Raw genomic sequence first — 17,465 nt, 5'->3', positions numbered from 1 at the left:
CAAGTGATCCATCAAAAACCCCCACAGCAAAACATTTAAAAGAAATCTGTCCCTTAAGAAGAAAACGCCAAGGAAAACTGGATTTTTTCATTTTGTATTTTTTTATCTGGCTTTATACACTGACCTGACAGAAGATTTATGATTCTGACAGGTCAAAAGTAAGATGTGGTTTAATTCTAATAAAGCAGTTAACAAAAGTAAAATGTAAAATGATCCAAATTATTAGTCGCCAGTTAATAATAATTTGTGAGTAACAGAAACTTATTGAGAACATCTTTAGTTTAACAACTTGAGTTTTTTTTTGTCATTTTAGAATTCTACATCATCTTAGTTACACTGATACAACAAACATTTGTCAAGGGCCGGTTGGGACTAGATATCATATGTTCAAGTAGCACTGTAACTTTTCAACCATTATTTTAAATATAAATATTTAAACATGTATCGCGTACATCAAAGTAACCAATTAGTGTAGTCTTGTCTGCTAGTTTGAAAATATTATACCCATACAGTACATCAAACTGTTTTTATACAGCTGAAACAGCTATATAAGAATATCCATGTGCCATTCTGTGAAGAGGCAGTTTTAGTTACCTTTAATGTCACATACAGCAAGACCACAATGAATATTTTCTGTCCATTTCTTACCCGTCTGTTGGTCAGTGACTTGAGTAGAGACTGGTCCAGATGTGTCTTCCCTCTCACTACACATGGCTTTCTGAACAATGTCTACTGCTTTATCGTTGCCCATGGCCTTCAGGCCTTCCAGGAGCTCCTTCATGGTGCCACCAGACACCTGACCGAGGAGAAACAATTCAGTCCAGAACATCAAAGCCTGGGGTGACCTGAGAAGACTTTCCCAAGCTTGCACAGTCAACTGACTAGAAACAGAGTTTGACTAGGGAAGGGAACTGAAAGCCACCTACAGCACTTATCATTATTTATTTTCTTATTGTGGTATTACGCAGGAATTAATACACTTTGAGACTTCTGGAAAAAATGGAATTTTTACTATATTTTGAACCGTGCATTCATGTTCTAAAACTGAGTGTACTTCACTCATCAACACTGCAAAGTAATTTCCCATAATTTTACTTCTGTGTTCTGAGTAAGTTTATTTGCAGAAACAGGGACAGCCTTGGAGCAAAGGTTTTATGTACTTATGCGCGAGTCATCGCTGGAAATTTTATGAGATATGTGAAAGTAAAAACCATCACGAGGGGAGAGCCGACTTGAAAAAGACCCTTTTACTCTTTTATCGGTGTTTACAACCTAGATCCACAGTCTGTAACTTGGAAAGTGGGAAAATTATAATTACCAATACCGACTCATTTAGTACATGTCTATAAAGAAGACACAAGTGGATTCCAACCCAGGCATTATAAACTGTGTTTTTACTCTAAGGGCAATTAAACATGGTTTCACCCTTCAAATAATATTTACAAGGAAATGGGGTTATTTACCACAATTCAAGTCAGAATAAGAGTCACAGTTTGGAATATTTCCCCCCCCCATTATAAAATATTCCGCAGCTCTTGAGGGAGTGAGTCCTGGGCTTGCACACCTTGTAGCTGTCCAGTAGTGTTTTAGCTGGGGAAGGGCTCAGCCTGAAGGCACTGGACAGGATTCCTAATCCTAGGTTTTGAGCCAGGGCCTCCCAGTTATTTGAAGGCTGCTCCAGGACTTTGCAAAGTTCTAGTTTGGTTTGTTCATCAAGATGTTTCATGTCCCCTAGGATAAAGAAAAAAGGTGCATGCAGATTGTAGCCCAGAACAATGGAAACTCATTCAAACAGATTAATTAAAGCTCTTCACTGTTTTAAGGGATTAAAGAAATATCCAACAAGACAAAGTTAAATCAAATTGATGTTTCACTTATTGTCTCGATTTGTCATTTCTTGAGCCCTGCACAAAATATTCATTTACTACTTAAATTACCACATATTTTAACTTCTCTTAAAAAAATCTAAAACTAAAACTTCAATCTTATATGCATAGGGTGCATATTTGTAGATATCTTCCACTGGAATTGCATAAGAGACTATGGTGATCCATGACTTTCATACTTTGTTCTTCAAATTTTAAATGAACTGAATTGATTTCTTATTCAAGTCTTCAAATTAACTACTTTTGAGAGTTTTCAATTTCCAAATCACAGTGATGTGAATTTAGATGCATTACAAATGAAAAATGCAAAAGCAATACAGTAGGATATTGCTATATATGTCCATATTGTCCATATATATGTCCATACAGCCTCCCTTACAATTAACAGATCCAGTTTGCTGGTATTTGTGTCCTGAAGTATTTAAAAAACCCTGCTTTTGTTTAGAATACATAAAGATGAAGCATCATGATTATGAATTTAATCACCTGTCCCCTAATTACGCTAATACACTATATACATCACATGGATATATACAGACTGGGATTTATATATTTAATTTCTAGCAGAATCATATAATTTCATTATAGGAACAAATAAAGGTTTATTTCATGCTGAAAAGATAAGAAAAGAGACCACATTTTGGCTGTGGAGCCTTCTTTGGGTGTGAAGACCTGTGACACCCGAAGAAGGCTCCACAGCCAAAAATATTGTCTCTTTTCTTCTCTTTTCAGCATGGAATCAACCTTTACTTGTTCTTTTGCAGCCTACGCATACTGACGTAGCTACCTACTTTAACTAATTTTATTATAGTTGTTACAGATGAACATACAGTGTTATTCTTATCTGTATTTTTCTGAAAGAGTGGAGCGGTATACAAATCACAAAAATAAAAAACACTTTTAATTAGTTATTTTCTTGGAAACTAAAATGCAGAACACACTTTGCTTTGCATTAAAATATTAGAAACAATTATCTAATTAAAATCACAACAAGGACAGAAATTCAGAATTCAGAAGTTTTACCTTGAGGGAGTGAAACAACAGTTTTTGAATCTGGCTGATACTGTTTACCATTCAGAAGATCATAGATCTGTGAACAAGCAACACAGAAAGGAGTGTTGAGTGAGAGATTTTATATATACTGTACTCTGTACTAAAACTCACTTTCACTGATTGTTACTGTATATCTAATTCCATAATTGTGTTTAGAAATACTGTGTATATATACTGTATATACATTTCTAGAATGGTACAGTAAGAATTTTTTTATTTATTCATCAAATGGAATTTAGTCATAGTGACCATTTATAAAAGAATATCAATGTAATAAAACTTAAAATTAGCAGCTGTGCTTGTAAATAGAATATGAATATTAGGACCTACAAAAATAACATTTTTTTACTTAATATCAGACAAAGTGATCTATAGTTTCTGCCTCTGGCCATGCTGATTTAAAGGACATTTCTCATTCGTTTAATCATGTTTTTAACTTTCCTCCCTTTGATTTAGTTGTTTGATGCTTGACAGCTCACCTCAGAAGACATGGCCATGTCTAAGGGGGTGGTCCCTGGCACAAACCCTTCATCTTCCTCCTCTTCCTCTAGGTGGCATTCATCATCTACGTCATAAAGGGGCTCAGAGTTCTCCTTGTGGGGGTCAGCCCCTGCAGACACCGAAAAGCGTATGTTAGTCATCTGGTGAGATAAAGCCTCATGTGGGAGACCACCCACCCCCCATGGAGTATGGGTGATTGTAGGTGAATCATGGCAAATTATGTGTCAGAAAATATCGACCTCCTAATTGATGGGCAGTCTTAACTACTGTAATTAAGGTGGTAAGCATGATGCTGCTGAAATGTCTTTAGCACCACTTCCAGCTTTATTTTCTTTCAGTATATTGTCTGAAAATAATCTGCTCTGTTGGCTGTTCTATCTAGGAACCTTTACGTAAGTTATTTCTTGACATTAAGTTGAGTTAAGATGTCCAAAGCTAAAAAATACTCGTGAATTTGAGCAGTACTTGGATGGGAGAGCTCCAAGGAAAACCAGATTGCAGCTACAAGTGTAGGTGGACCAGTAGGTGTTGCACTTCCATCTAAAGGCTCTTTGGAATCCTTTGGCATGAAGAGAAATGCTATATAAATACCATTATTATTTATTATCATTGAAAAAAAGCATTACAGATATGGGAAAACTGAGACTACTGTAAAAATTGTTATTGTAAAGCTCAAAGCAAAGATTTTGTTCTGCAAAGGATTCAGTTTTTTCAAGCTTGTCTTCAGTTTAATTCAAGTGCAGTAGTATTATTCTTTGTTTAGTTCTCTGTCATCTGCTGCATATGAGATGAGTTACTCTGCACCAAAATTAACAGACAGGGAACATATCATAAAAGGGATGGGCAGATTCATAGTAATTTCCTTTCCTTCTTCCAAACCAGTAAAACTTGACTTTTACGGGCATAGGGGAAAAACCAAACTCTGAAGCAGGAAACCACATCTCAGTATTTCTGTCTGAACTCTGTTCTTGCAGGAGACCCTGATGTATTTAGATTCACCAAGAGCACGGAAAAGTCAAACACCTACCAGCTGCCATTAGAAGAGCAGTTAGTTTCATAGAGCCTTTTCCTGCGGCGATATGGAGTGCTGTAGACCCATTGTATGTGCAGGCGTCCACATGTGCGTTTCCCTACAGAGAGATAATGAGCTTTTCACTTTTATGTTTCTGTCTGATATGGGTATCTCACAGTGGGATTAGGCAGTGGCTTTAAACCTATAAAAATATTTATAGTAGGATTATCTCAAAGTCTAATTTCATGTTTCTGTAATTTTTCTGAAAAAAGAGTTTCTAAATGGGTATCCCCTACCAGCAATTCATACTCAAACCTCCCGCCACAGTCCCATCAAGATCAGCAGATCTCCATAACCTTAACCCATGTTCATATACTTCGACAAACTGTCCCTATTACTATCCATTCTGTGTTAGAAAAAATGTTTTTTACCCAAATATATTGACTTGGAGAAATGTAGCGGCTCTAATCTGAAATTCAAAATATGAATGGTCTGAATTTGAAAGTGCTATTGAATTCTGTTTCATATTGTCAATAATGTTTCTGGATTTAAAATCTACAAATAATTTGGTGCCTGCAGCCTGTCACACCAGCCCATGATTTACAGCACAGTTTCCTTCATCAGCTTTGGGATTAGCTTTGCGAGGTTTTTAAGTACCCAACATTCATTCAGTGCTGTGATGTAAAGCAGAGAGAACATGTACAGATTAATAATAAAGTATCAGAAGACTCTAACTATAAAAACAGAATTAAATTCAAAGTATGCAAAAACTGAAAAAAACACAATGTGTTATAAAATCAGAGAAGATACATTGTTTACAAGCAGTCCGATTTTTACAATACTGCTTTTTGCAGAAAAACAATATTGATTTTATTAGTCAGTATTCATCCAGGTTAGCTTCTAAGTACAGTACCCTGATGTACCTCCATTATTCATCAAGATATATACACCTACAACGTACATTGTTCAAATGGGTCTGTGAACTCCTGCAGAATTGCAGAAACACTTTCCAGGAAAGACCATTAGAACTGATACAGCAAAGGCACACAGTTTTGTCTTCTACGCAAATCTTAAAAATCAGGGGACGTATAATTTAAACTTTGAAGTTTAAACTTGTTACACACTTCAAAGAAAAGCCATGAAAAAAATGTCTTTGGTGAACATCATGCCACAGATTACCTCGAGAAGCAGGCAGCCAGCTAAGGAGACATTCTCCAGTTCCACAGCAAGGTGCAGGGCAGTCCTCCCAGAGCTCTGCTCACAGGCGTCAACATCGGCTCCAAACTCAATCAGCTGCCGGAGGCACAATATGCTGTTGGCCAGGACTGCCAAGTGAATAGCATAAAATCCTGTGGACAGGAGGAGTAGTGCTGAAGAAACATGCACATGAAATCAAATACAGTAGACTCACGTTTTAGGCAGCACTTAGGTTCCTGACATAGTGCGTACACTCAAAATCACGTATAATCAGAAAACCCCCATAGACCCCCCTCCACCAAACAAGTAAAATCAAATCAATAATGTATTAGTATGTGTACGTACTGTATGTAGTTTAAAGTATAATGAAAACAGAAATACAGTACTGTACAGTATACAAAATAGATCAGTTTAACAATAACAAAATGCAGGGAACCCAGCAGGTCCACAGCTCACATAGATAGCTTTCTCCCTGTCTCTATTTGCCTGAATTGAAGAACTAACCAAACTGGTCAAAATCTCAATTTTTAACTCAGTTTTTCTTGACTTGTCCTTCCCATTCGTAGTTCTTTCTTTCCCCTTCATGCCGTACTTGACTTCCCCTACATACGACAAAATCATTTAGCTACATATTAGTGCTATAAGTTCCAATGTGTAATTTAATGTCTCTCATAAAAAATAGATTCCAATGAAACAATTTACCTTTTTCTATGCTATGGACCACTGGCCTTGATGTTGACTTACTTTAAAAATCGAAATAATTTAATGAAACACAAGCCAAGACCAATTTAATACTGTTCTTTTACTGTTTCTTTTATTAATGTTCTTTTAGGTTGAATTGTAAGCATCAATATTAACCACATGTGTTTAAATGAGGAAATTTTCTATTAGGTCATTGTGTAACTATTGTTATACTGTACTATAAAAAATTCCATAGTGCCATAATGACAATCCCAAAAATAGGTCCACTCAGTGCAACCTTTTGATCTAGAAAAGATGCCTTCTGTGAGTATAAGATTGAGACACATAAGATAGGCTGACATATTCTGACACATTACACCCACTTCACAGTCTTAAGGACACATTAAATCATCCGTAAAAAATAGCTGAAGACTTAGGCTAGGAGCAACACGTCTTTTAAAAAAACATTCCCTAGATTTACACAAAGAGCTTATCATTTGTTCAGTTTCAGTAAATGGTCATTTTTAACTTGGTATGTATTTAAGATAAAACGAGATGTAGAATAATAACCACAGTCCTATAACTTTGCTTAAATTTGATTAGAACTGTGAAGGAAGTTTTGTTAAAACTCTGGGAAACAAATTCTAAATTACAGGATTTGAAGTCCATAGCTCAACCTGTGTTATATTGCAGCTGAAGACTACACACTGTGATTATGAAGCTTCATCCATTATCAAAAAGCTGCTTATTCCCAATAAGGTTCACTGTAACCTAAAGTTAATCTTGGAAGCATAAAATGCCCTGGATCTATGCACCAGTCCACTGCAGGACAGACACAAACACTGAGAGAAGCACAAGGGGACAATTTCGAGTCACCAGTCTCCTACAGCAGCACATATTTTGTACGTAGGAGGAAAATAGAGCACCCTGAGAGCTGGAAAGAATTTATACATGTAAATTCAATACGGCATGCATCCCAGGCCTGATTTGAACTACATTCATTGTGGTAGTATGACTATATTATAATAGTGCAAAGTAAAATAAAAAGAATAGACTTTTCTTCTCAACTTGCACTATCAGACAGCAGCATCATAATTGCCTCATTTTGCTACTGGCCAGAAAGTTGCTTGGTTTTGATCATGTATTGAATGGTCTTGCTTGCCTATGATTAATGCCATTTCCTGACTCACAAGATGTGTTTTTCTGTTTCACGGCCAAAATTACTGCTACTCCCAAATTCAGAACCATAAGAAATAATAACTAGGGCTAGAGGAAGAGGAAGGAAATTGTTATACCACACTCTGTACTGGCTTCCAGATTTTTTTGCACTAATTTCAATATTCTTTTATTCACATACAAAGCCTTCCCTATGAGCAGTTAGTGAAAACTCTACTAAAATGCTAACACCATATACTGTAAAACATCATACTGAATTTTAGTTTATTTTCCACTAACTGCTCATGGGGAAAGCCTTTTATGTTAATAAAAGAATACTGAAATTATTGCATACTTTTTCACGGCACTGTAAACCTCCCATGCTTTACGGTCTAAAGATTTCTAAAGATTCTGATATTCCCTGAACATCTCATAAGGCTCGATTGAAAACAGTAAATCTGCAATCACACTGGAACTCCTTGGACTCTAGTAGTCTTCATCTTTGTTGGTGTTTATTTAATCTGCAACTTGAAAGCATTATACTGTATACTGAAACCCTGCACCATACAGCATTAAGATGCTACTTACCCGCAGCATTGGGGAGGTTAATGAGTTCAGCTGCATCCTTATGTCCCAGCAGCAGGTTCAAAATCTTCCCTTCTCCTTCTTTGGCAGCGAGGTGGAGAGCAGTGTTACCACGACGATCTGTGAGGCTCATATTCGCACTGGCCTTGAGCAGAGCTTCCACTGCCTCTGCCTGCTTGGTGATAACCGCCAAGTGCAAGGGTGTCTGAAACAATGGCGTTTGCGTCAGTCAATGGCTTTTCCCCACACCGTCTAATCTCTAGTACTTTTAATAAAGCATGAGCAAAGAAACTAAAGATAGCAATTCCTTCATATATTCATTCATTTTTTCAACCCAAGAGAAAATGACAACATTCCTCAAAATGTATCTTTCAGGAAAAAGCAACAGCATTTGTTCTAAACCTTAAAATTGAGATTAGCTTTACTGGTGACAGTCCAGAGCTGGTCTGGAGCAGACATGGGCAATCACACTTGATAAAGGGACCATACCTGGTAGAGATCGTTTCTCATGCTCAGAACATCATCTCCTGGAAGGGCAGAGATGACTTCAGCCAAACTCTTCACAGCATCGGTCCTGCTGTGGATTACCCCGAGGTGCAAGCCCCTGGATAGAACAGTAAAACACGACTGGATTCAAGTCCGATTTAGCTGATATCTATATATACTTGTACACAGGTGGCATGTATGTGGTTCCCTTGAAAAAGGGGACTGTTGACTTACGTGTCCCCGTTCTCATCCTGGACAGCCAGAAGGGGGCGCAAGACGGCCAGCAGCATCTTCACGTCCCCCGTGACGGCGTAGTTGAAAAGCGCCTCGGCGTGACGCTGGGCCAGCTGCATGGCCTTTTCTCCAAAGAGCAGGTCTGGAAAGAGAAGCCACAGAACATCTCCGCCACGGAGCAAAAAAAAAAGATGTCTAAAATATGCTGCATGAACAGCTGCGGTAGCAAGTACTCCACACACCAGGGGGGTAAAAAAACAGGGCTCATCCTATTTCATAGGAGCACCTTTGAGAGGGCGGACATTGTGAAAGAACATGAAGCACATGATGAGCAAGACACAAACACAGCAGTGTTTGAGAAAGGCATGATAAGGACTCTCATGAAAAAGGCTACTGCAGTCACTCTGCATAATGGTGGCAAATAAATCAATAAGGTAAAAATAGCAATAATCACCACCTTATTATGGAAAAGTTCTGAGTAATACAGCAAACCTGATATATATGTGCAAGTTTGTGAAGAAGAGTTAATTTTCAATTTCAAAACTGAGGGATACATTTCCAAATATGTATAGAAATAGGCTTATTTTTATTCCTTCCAATAAACAACTTGCCTGCAGTATTTTCCTCTTCTTCTGCTGATGCTGGGTCTTCAGGAGGGCTTGAGTCTTCTGTAGAGCTGGATTGCTCCACCTTCGGGGGTAGCCTGATCTCCTCCGATGCTTGTTGGCCACAAATCTGTACAATTCCTGCAGTCGCTGGGTCTTCGTCTGTATCACTGTCGCTGTCATCATCTGCATCATCAGTCGGGCCTTTAGAAGCTGCAGTATTGAAACACTGGTTACAACAAAATCAAAGGCAATCCTACCCTCTACAGCACGATGTTTTGAACTTTTCTGACTTCAGGTCCCCTTTTCAAGGAATCTTTCTCAATCATGATATAAACATTAAACAAAACTGTACCATAACTAATGATATTATACTATTTAGAAGCAAATCTGCAATACAGCATAAATACCAGCTCCACTGTAAGAATGTAAAGTTTTATACCCAGTTAGGTCTGAAATAAAAACTTGGCTTTTATTGCTGAGAAATGTCTGTACATCTGCCTGACAACGTATTGTGGACTGTGAAGTGCTGGAGAGATTTTCTTAAGCAATGAAATGATAAATCAGCTGTATGAGGAAAACACACCGAAAGAAATGTGAAAGGTGCTTATTAAAACAGTGCTTTTCTTGGTTCACAACACAGTCTGTATCCATTTCACCTTTTAATTACCATTTGGGATATTGCGGAGCCTAAAATCATAAAATAGGAGGAATGATACTTTGATATACAGTGCTCTCCAGAATTATTGGCACCTTGGTAAAGATGAGCAAAAAAGGCTAGGACAAATTGTCTTTGTTCTTTATCAGCTTGATTTTACACTGAAAATATGAGAGAAATCCAACCTTTCAGTGAGGTAAAATTGGTCAAAGAAAAAAAATCCTTATAAAAAACTAAACATTTTTCTCAAAAACACGTGTCACAATTATTGCCTCCCCTAGAAATTCCTATGAACAAAATCTAATTGACATATATGACCATTTTCATATTTTATTCATATTTTAGGAAGTGGTCATCCATGACTTCCTGTTTCACTGGGGTATAAATATGAGGTGACATGCAAACCAAACACCCTTAGTCATCCATCAACAAGGGGTAGATCAGAGAATACACAAATGAAATGAGACAAAAGGTTGTTGACCTTCATTAATCAGGCAATGGCTATAAAAAAAGCTTCATACCTGAAAATACCCATCTCCACTAAGGGCAATAATTAAGAAGTTTCAAACTGGAGCTACTGTATGATCAACCTGCCTGGAAGATTTTTGCCCCCACACACAGTGAAGAAGATGGTTCAGAGGCAAAACTTTCTCCAAGGATCACAGTTGGACAATTGCAGGTGTAGGTTGCGTCCTGGGGTCACCAAGTCTCCAAAACTACAATTAGATGCCACCCTCATGCCAACAAACTATTTGGAAGGCTTGCCAGAAGAAAGCCTCTCCTGTCGTCAAATCACAAACGTAAGTGCCTGGAGTTCGCTAAACATCACTGGAACTTTGATTGGAACCGGGTTCTATGGTCAGATGAGACAAAAATAGAGCTTTTTGGCAACAAACACCAGAAGTGGATTAGGCATAAAAAGAGTCAAGGTCATGCAGAAAAGAACCCAATACCTACTGTGAAGTACGGTGGTGGATCTGTGATGTTGTGGGGCTGTTTTTCATACAAAGGCCCTGGGAATATTGTTAGGATACAGGGCATCATGGAATCCATCAAATACCAGGAGATTTTAGATCAAAATCTGTCTGCTTCTGCCAGGAGGCCAAGACTGGGTCATTGTTGGATCTTCCAAAGCAACAAAGCATACCTCCAAATCCATACAGAAATGGTTCATTGACCACAGAATCAAGCTTTTGCAGTGGCTATCCCAGTCCCCTGACCTAAACCCCATTGAAAACCTGTGGGGTGAGCTAAAGAGGAGAGTCCACAAGCGAGGACCAAGGACTCTGAAGGATGTGGAGAGATTTTGTATGGAGGAATGGTCTCAGATCCCTTTATATGTGTTCTCCTACCTCATCCAGCATTATAAGAAAAGACTCTGTGCTGTTATCTTGGCAAAGGGAGGGTGCACAAAGTACTAAATGCAGGGGTGCCAATAATTGTGACACATGTGTTTTTGAGAAAAATGTTTAATTTTTTTATAAGGATTTTTTTTCTTTGAATAATTTTACCTCACTGAAAGTTTAGCTTTGTCTCATATTTTCAGTGTAAGATCAAACTGATGAACACAAAAGACATTTTTTCCATAGTCTTTTTTGCTCATCTTTACCAAGGGTGCCAGTAATTCTGAGGGGGACTGTAATTCCTACAAACAGGGATCCTAGATACCCTACTAAAAAAAAAATCTTATTACTGAAAGAAAGTATTACTCATCATCATCATCATCACTGTCCATGGAGATCAACTCCGTTGGAGTCCAATGCAGTGTCCATTATTCCCCTCCACAACCATCGATCCTTGGCTGCGTGGACAAGTGGTTGTAGTTCATCCCCTCACCACTCTAGAATGTCATCCAGCCATTCGCGATGTGGTCGTCCATGGCGGCTGGGTCCACTTATACCTCCGAGCATTACATTTTTGAATAGTCTATCATTATTCATTCAACAGATATGGCCGAATAGCTGGAGCTTACGACCCGCTACAACCTGTGACAAGGTGCACTTCTGACCAATTTGCTGGCGTATTTATGTATTCGTCATATAATACTACCAGCATACGCGCAGAATAGATCTCAATCTATCTTCTTAAGTATCCACGTTTCACAAGCATAAAGAGCCACACTGTGAACACACACGTCCATAGAAGGTCGAGTTTTGTCTCCAGGCTGATATGTCCACTGCGCCATATCGTGTTCAGCTTGGCCATGGCAGTGGCAGCAAAGCCAAGGCAACATCGAATCTTGTGGCTGCAGTTTTCATCTTTTGTCAGTAGGCTTCCAAGGTACAGGAAAGAATTGACGTCTTCAAGTTGCCCATTTCCTATTGCGATACCTTGTGGCGGAAGGTTATCTTCGCCAAAAGTAATCGTTTTAGTCTTTCCTCCATTAGTGTGCAGTATGTTCATGTCGTTTCGAAGCTGAGCCCATGACTCCTCGAGAATGTCGACATCATCAGCGAATGTTAGTAATCTACATTCCTTGTACAGAAATGCCTTTCGCTGTGTGAAAGACTCGATTCATAACTTGCTCTAGGTAAGTTGTGAAGACTGTCGGCGAGATTGGGTCGCCTTGTCATGTTCTTATCGACGAAGTGAACCACTTTCCAACCTTAACGGCTGCTTTGGCACGATGGCCAACATCTTCAAGTATTTGTACAAGGCCTATGCCATACGAACACAACGTGAATGTAACGCGGACTCCATCTGTATTGATATAACTCGCTGCAATATTCTGTCCAACATTCTATAATTGCATTGCGGTCCTGGTGTATCTTTCCATTTTTGTCACGGATAGCTTTCCGACAGGGTTCCCACATGCGTGTAAGCGTTTTAATCAAGGTGTAAGATTCGTGCCTGCGGTTTTGTACAATGCATTCCTCGATCTGTTTGCATTTTTGTTTGATCCATTCTTCGTCCACTGCAGTTGCGTTCTTGACCAGTTTGCAAATCTGACAGTAATTGCTCATTGCCTCTGGTGAGTCCAGACGATGCTGCTTGGCTTTACGTTTTTGTGAAGCCAGCTCAAGCGTGTTAACTGTAATCCACGGCTTGTTCAGTTTGTGTGTCTCTGGGATGCTTTCCCTCTCTGCCTTGTGAATTGCCCTTTTTATAAATGTTAATCGATCATCAAGGTCCATTAGCTACAACTTGAGGTGCCCAGTATATTGCTAGATCATGTTTAAGTCAGGTCGATAGACTGTCTTGGCCTGCACACGTATCCTGTGCAGTTGAAGTCTGATTGGGGCAAGTATGAGACTGTGGTCTGAGTTAATATCTGCGCCCTGATATGTACGGCAATTTCTCACTGCCGTTTTCCAACGATTGTCGATCAGCACCAGGTCAATCATCAAAGTACTACTGGATCAACCGAATTTCATATTATGATGATTTTTAATATAAGAGCAGAATCAAATCTAAAGGTGCAATAACTCAAGACTGCAAGGCTTTTTTATATCTGAGAATGGCTTATTAGTAGTAGTCATTGGCTTGGTATTGGCTATCAAATTGGACTTTATAGCTTTCTTAAACCATCTTGTGCAACAAGCAGAATATTAAGGAGAAACAAAAGGAGAAACAAAAAGCAAATCAGTATTATCAGTGAGAACTTCTTCATTGGCACATATATTTCCTAGCTTGGTTGTTTTTTCTGTGGGCCAGCTGTCCACAGTTTAGAGCACACCTGTTATCGGTGACTCACCAGCTTGCACAAAGATTGTTGAGTGCTAGGAAAAATCATTAGCAATACAACCGCTTTATTACCAAAACAAAATAGTTCAAATACAGATAACTGCCAAAATATAGGAAACACGAAAATAAAGTGTTTTTATATGTTGTAAAGTACATGGAACTACAAAGTGCATGGAATTTAATTGGAGAGATGCAACACCATTGCTCCATATAATTACGTGTATTGTTGATACTGGTGGAAAATACTGTCTCAAGTAGAATCTCTCTTAAGTGTTCAATTCGGTCGACATCCGTCAACTGGGATGGCCAAGGCATATAGTTTACATTGTTTTCATACTCATCATACATTCATTGACCCTGTGCATCATTACTCTGGAAGATCCAATTCCCCTTAGGATAGAAATAGGATGAATGTGCTCACTCAGAATGGCTTTTGTATTTATTGGCATTTATCTTGCCCTCTAAGGTGTTGAGTGGACCTAAACCATGCCCGAAAATGCACCCCACACCATAACAGAGCCACCAAAACCCTTCATCATTGGGAAACAAGCTCTAGAGCCTGTAGGCTTCGCCTGGTGTGTGCCACATATGCACTTGTGTGTGAGAAGATGTTGAGAAGAGGGTGAAAGTTGACTCATCTGACCATATGACTTTTTCCACTGCTCATTAGGCCACTGCCATTGTTCTCGATGGACCGTACTTGACAAAGCTGCCTGCCCACACCTCACATTGACATCTGAAGTCAATGGATTCAGAGTTGCTTGCCTTGCATCTCGAAATAATGCACTGGGATCATGGTCAAGGAGTACATGGCTTTTGTCCACAGGTGCCCCTAGTTTCCCTCAGACATCCATGCCAGCATCACCAACATCACTGTTAAGCAGTCTTCATCACTGAAATTCCTGCCAAACATGCCCCATCAATCACCCCTCTAACTAAGATCTCTTATTCTGGCCATAGTAGACCAAATAATGGGCAAACAGGCCTGTCCAACATTTTACGCATAACCCCAACAACGATGACATGTTTTTTGCTTAATTAAGGAAACAGGAATCACACCTGTGTGCAAGCACCTGCTTTCCATATATTTTGTATCCCTCACTTGCTAAATTTTTTTCTTTATTTTGGCAGTTACCTGCAGATATGGAGGGGTGAGTCAGTTGTGCAGCAGTTAACACTGCTGCCTTTCTATGTGAGCATTGCCCCCCATATCTATGTTTCATTCAGGTACTCCAGTTTCCTCCTACAGTGCAAAAACATACTTGTTTGTATCTGTGCTTGCCCTGTGATGGACTGGCGTCCTGTCCAGGGTGAATCCTGCCATGCGCCTATTGGTTCCCAGCATAGGCCCTAGATTTACTGACACCCTGGACTGGCTAAAGCAGTTAGAAAATGGATGGATAGCTATGGCGTGAGAATTGGAAATTTAGAAATTCCATTTAAAAATTAAGGGGAATTCTACCTTTCCAATGGTTTTCTGAAAAGTGTGAATTATGGCACTTTCTGCAATCAGAGAAAAAAAAAACAGGACAGAACAATCTGAGAATGATCTGAGTACTTACCGTGCTTCATTCCTGCACCAGGACCTCCTGGACCATGGGAGAATGGATAACCACCTCCAAAATTGTTATAGCCTTGGTATCCCTGGAAATTGCATTGGCCTGTTAAAGAAAAACAAAGAACAGTTTGGGTATTATATATATATAGAAATAACTACAGAGAAATTACACTTTTTCAAAAACAAGTGGCTGCCATCACATCATTCAGGTGGGTGCTACACATTGGTGGTGGTGGAGGGGTGTCCACATTACCTGTAAAGCACTTTGAGTGGAGTGTCCAGAAAAGCGCTAAAGAAATGCAAGGAATTGTGAATTATTATTAAAAATAATCTGAAAGAAAATAACAATATTCTTGGGTGCTGGACCTAAAAACTCTGAATAAGATGGAATATTTTGGGGCATAACAAATCTCAACACCCTGGAATCTACTTGTACCCATTCCAATTCCAGAAACAGGGTTTAAATCCCCCCCAGTGTGTTGTGTATATTGTATTATGTATTGCCTTGTAATTTGCACTATCTGCAGTTTGCACTATGTGTATCCTGTTTACAATGTCTATATCAGTGTCCTGTCTATATTTGCACTGCGGACGAGGAGAAACGATATTTCGTTTCACGGTATACTTGTATATGGCTGGAATGACAAATAAACAGGAACTTGAACTTGAAAAGGTAGTGCTTAGCTAGGTAAGCATATTTACTGCTTTCCTGAAAAGACAATATGCTCACAGGACTGCATCTACAATCTGGAAACAAGATTGTCTCCATTTAATGAAAATCAGAGTAGTGCATGATTTTATATTGCAAAGGGGACATTTTAAGCTTTCATTGTGTCTTGATCACTGTATAGGTAAGGTAACACAAGGACAAAAAAGTAAAAAGTAGAGAAGTTACACTATAACCTAATTTTCAGATTTTCCCAAAAATCAAAGAGTTACAACTTTATACAAAAAAGAACAATTTCATTGGCAGCAATCGAATGAAAATATTTTTTTCTCAGTGATGACTTAATTCTTTGAGGAACATATTTTTTTTATTTTCCGTGAAGCTAATAATGCACGAGAAAGCTGTCTTCCTACATATTTAATTTAATTCCTTAATTATCCTTTATGTATGAAATACCTTTTACTAGGAAATAAAATGTTATGCATGGAATATAGTATGACAATTCTGACTATTTATCTCAGCCGTGACACTAAAAGAATGACAGTGCTATCACATTTCCTAGCAGGCTGGTGCTTGTTGAATGGGGATCAAGCCTGAAAACATGTCCACACAGGATGGCTGTAAATTTAACACCGACGTCTCATTCACCTCCTCCAGTGCTCGGGCCCCCACCGGTCCCGGGACCCCCTCCTCTGTACATCCCACCACCTGCCCCAGGGGGACCAAAGTCCTGGAAGTTAGGTAGGGTCTTCTGCCTCTTACGCTGTACCTCTTCCTTGTCTGCACACCACAGCAGAACACAAACCATACAGTCAAATACATGGGTAGACAAACAGAAGCATTTCCAAACATCTCAACAAACTTCAGTTCCTTTCGGTAACAAAATTCTTTGACATGGCTTTTCTAGATTAATACCCATTCAATTATCTTATTTTTTCCTCTTTTCCGTCTCAAAAGTTACATTTTGGTGTTACTAGGAACACTGTTTATTTGACAGCGTAATACTTTAACTAAATCTCTCCTTGTGGGAAACAACCGGCTCTATGTTGCTTAGCAACCTCAAGCCCTCCGAAACACCTCAACAATGTGTGAGGATTAAGTGTAACTCTTAACAGTTGATAACATGTAACATGTAATTACAGTTAACCTGAACTTTACTAGGAAAGGGGACTGGAATTCCACAAACATGAGCCTTGTGAGTGACTCCACACTGTTGTCTTCTGTAATGGTACATTGTTAGACTTGTAATACATTTTAACCTCTTCCATAAATCCCAAGGAGTTCACTTTTAAAATTGAAAGCAAAACATTTTCATAATAAAATAATACATAGTATCATCTTAAACACTGACTGGAGACCTGAACTGAAGAGTCACCACTGTGTTCACAACAATCAAACTAATTATAAAAGCAGAAATCACTACCATATATTGTAACTCCTGATTGTGAACAAGAAATGTAAGAATTAATTTTGCATACTGGTATATATAGACAACATGTGGAT

At 38.8% G+C, this 17,465-nt stretch overlaps 1 protein-coding gene across 5 annotated transcripts in view; it reads right to left on the bottom strand.

Annotated features, from left to right (window-relative positions):
* The window catches only part of nfkb1 (nuclear factor of kappa light polypeptide gene enhancer in B-cells 1), a 58,338-nt gene that overhangs the window by 3,098 nt on the left and 37,775 nt on the right, over positions 1-17,465 (bottom strand). For all 5 annotated transcript variants that reach the window (XM_088931479.1, XM_088931382.1, XM_088931610.1 and 2 more), the window contains 12 exons: positions 16,611-16,742; positions 15,300-15,398; positions 9,402-9,608; positions 8,791-8,932; positions 8,560-8,674; positions 8,074-8,275; positions 5,632-5,801; positions 4,468-4,570; positions 3,419-3,549; positions 2,910-2,976; positions 1,565-1,731; positions 649-796 (listed from right to left, as the gene is read on the bottom strand). In XM_088931479.1, coding sequence (XP_088787605.1) covers positions 649-796; positions 1,565-1,731; positions 2,910-2,976; positions 3,419-3,549; positions 4,468-4,570; positions 5,632-5,801; positions 8,074-8,275; positions 8,560-8,674; positions 8,791-8,932; positions 9,402-9,608; positions 15,300-15,398; positions 16,611-16,742 — 1,683 coding nt within the window. The remainder of the gene's footprint in view (positions 1-648; positions 797-1,564; positions 1,732-2,909; positions 2,977-3,418; positions 3,550-4,467; positions 4,571-5,631; positions 5,802-8,073; positions 8,276-8,559; positions 8,675-8,790; positions 8,933-9,401; positions 9,609-15,299; positions 15,399-16,610; positions 16,743-17,465) is intronic.

Source organism: Atractosteus spatula, chromosome 1 (genome assembly GCF_055471065.1).
Source record: "Atractosteus spatula isolate fAtrSpa1 chromosome 1, fAtrSpa1.hap1, whole genome shotgun sequence".
NCBI classification, from domain to species: Eukaryota; Metazoa; Chordata; class Actinopteri; order Semionotiformes; family Lepisosteidae; genus Atractosteus; species Atractosteus spatula.
This window is presented reverse-complemented; position numbering and strand designations above follow the sequence as displayed.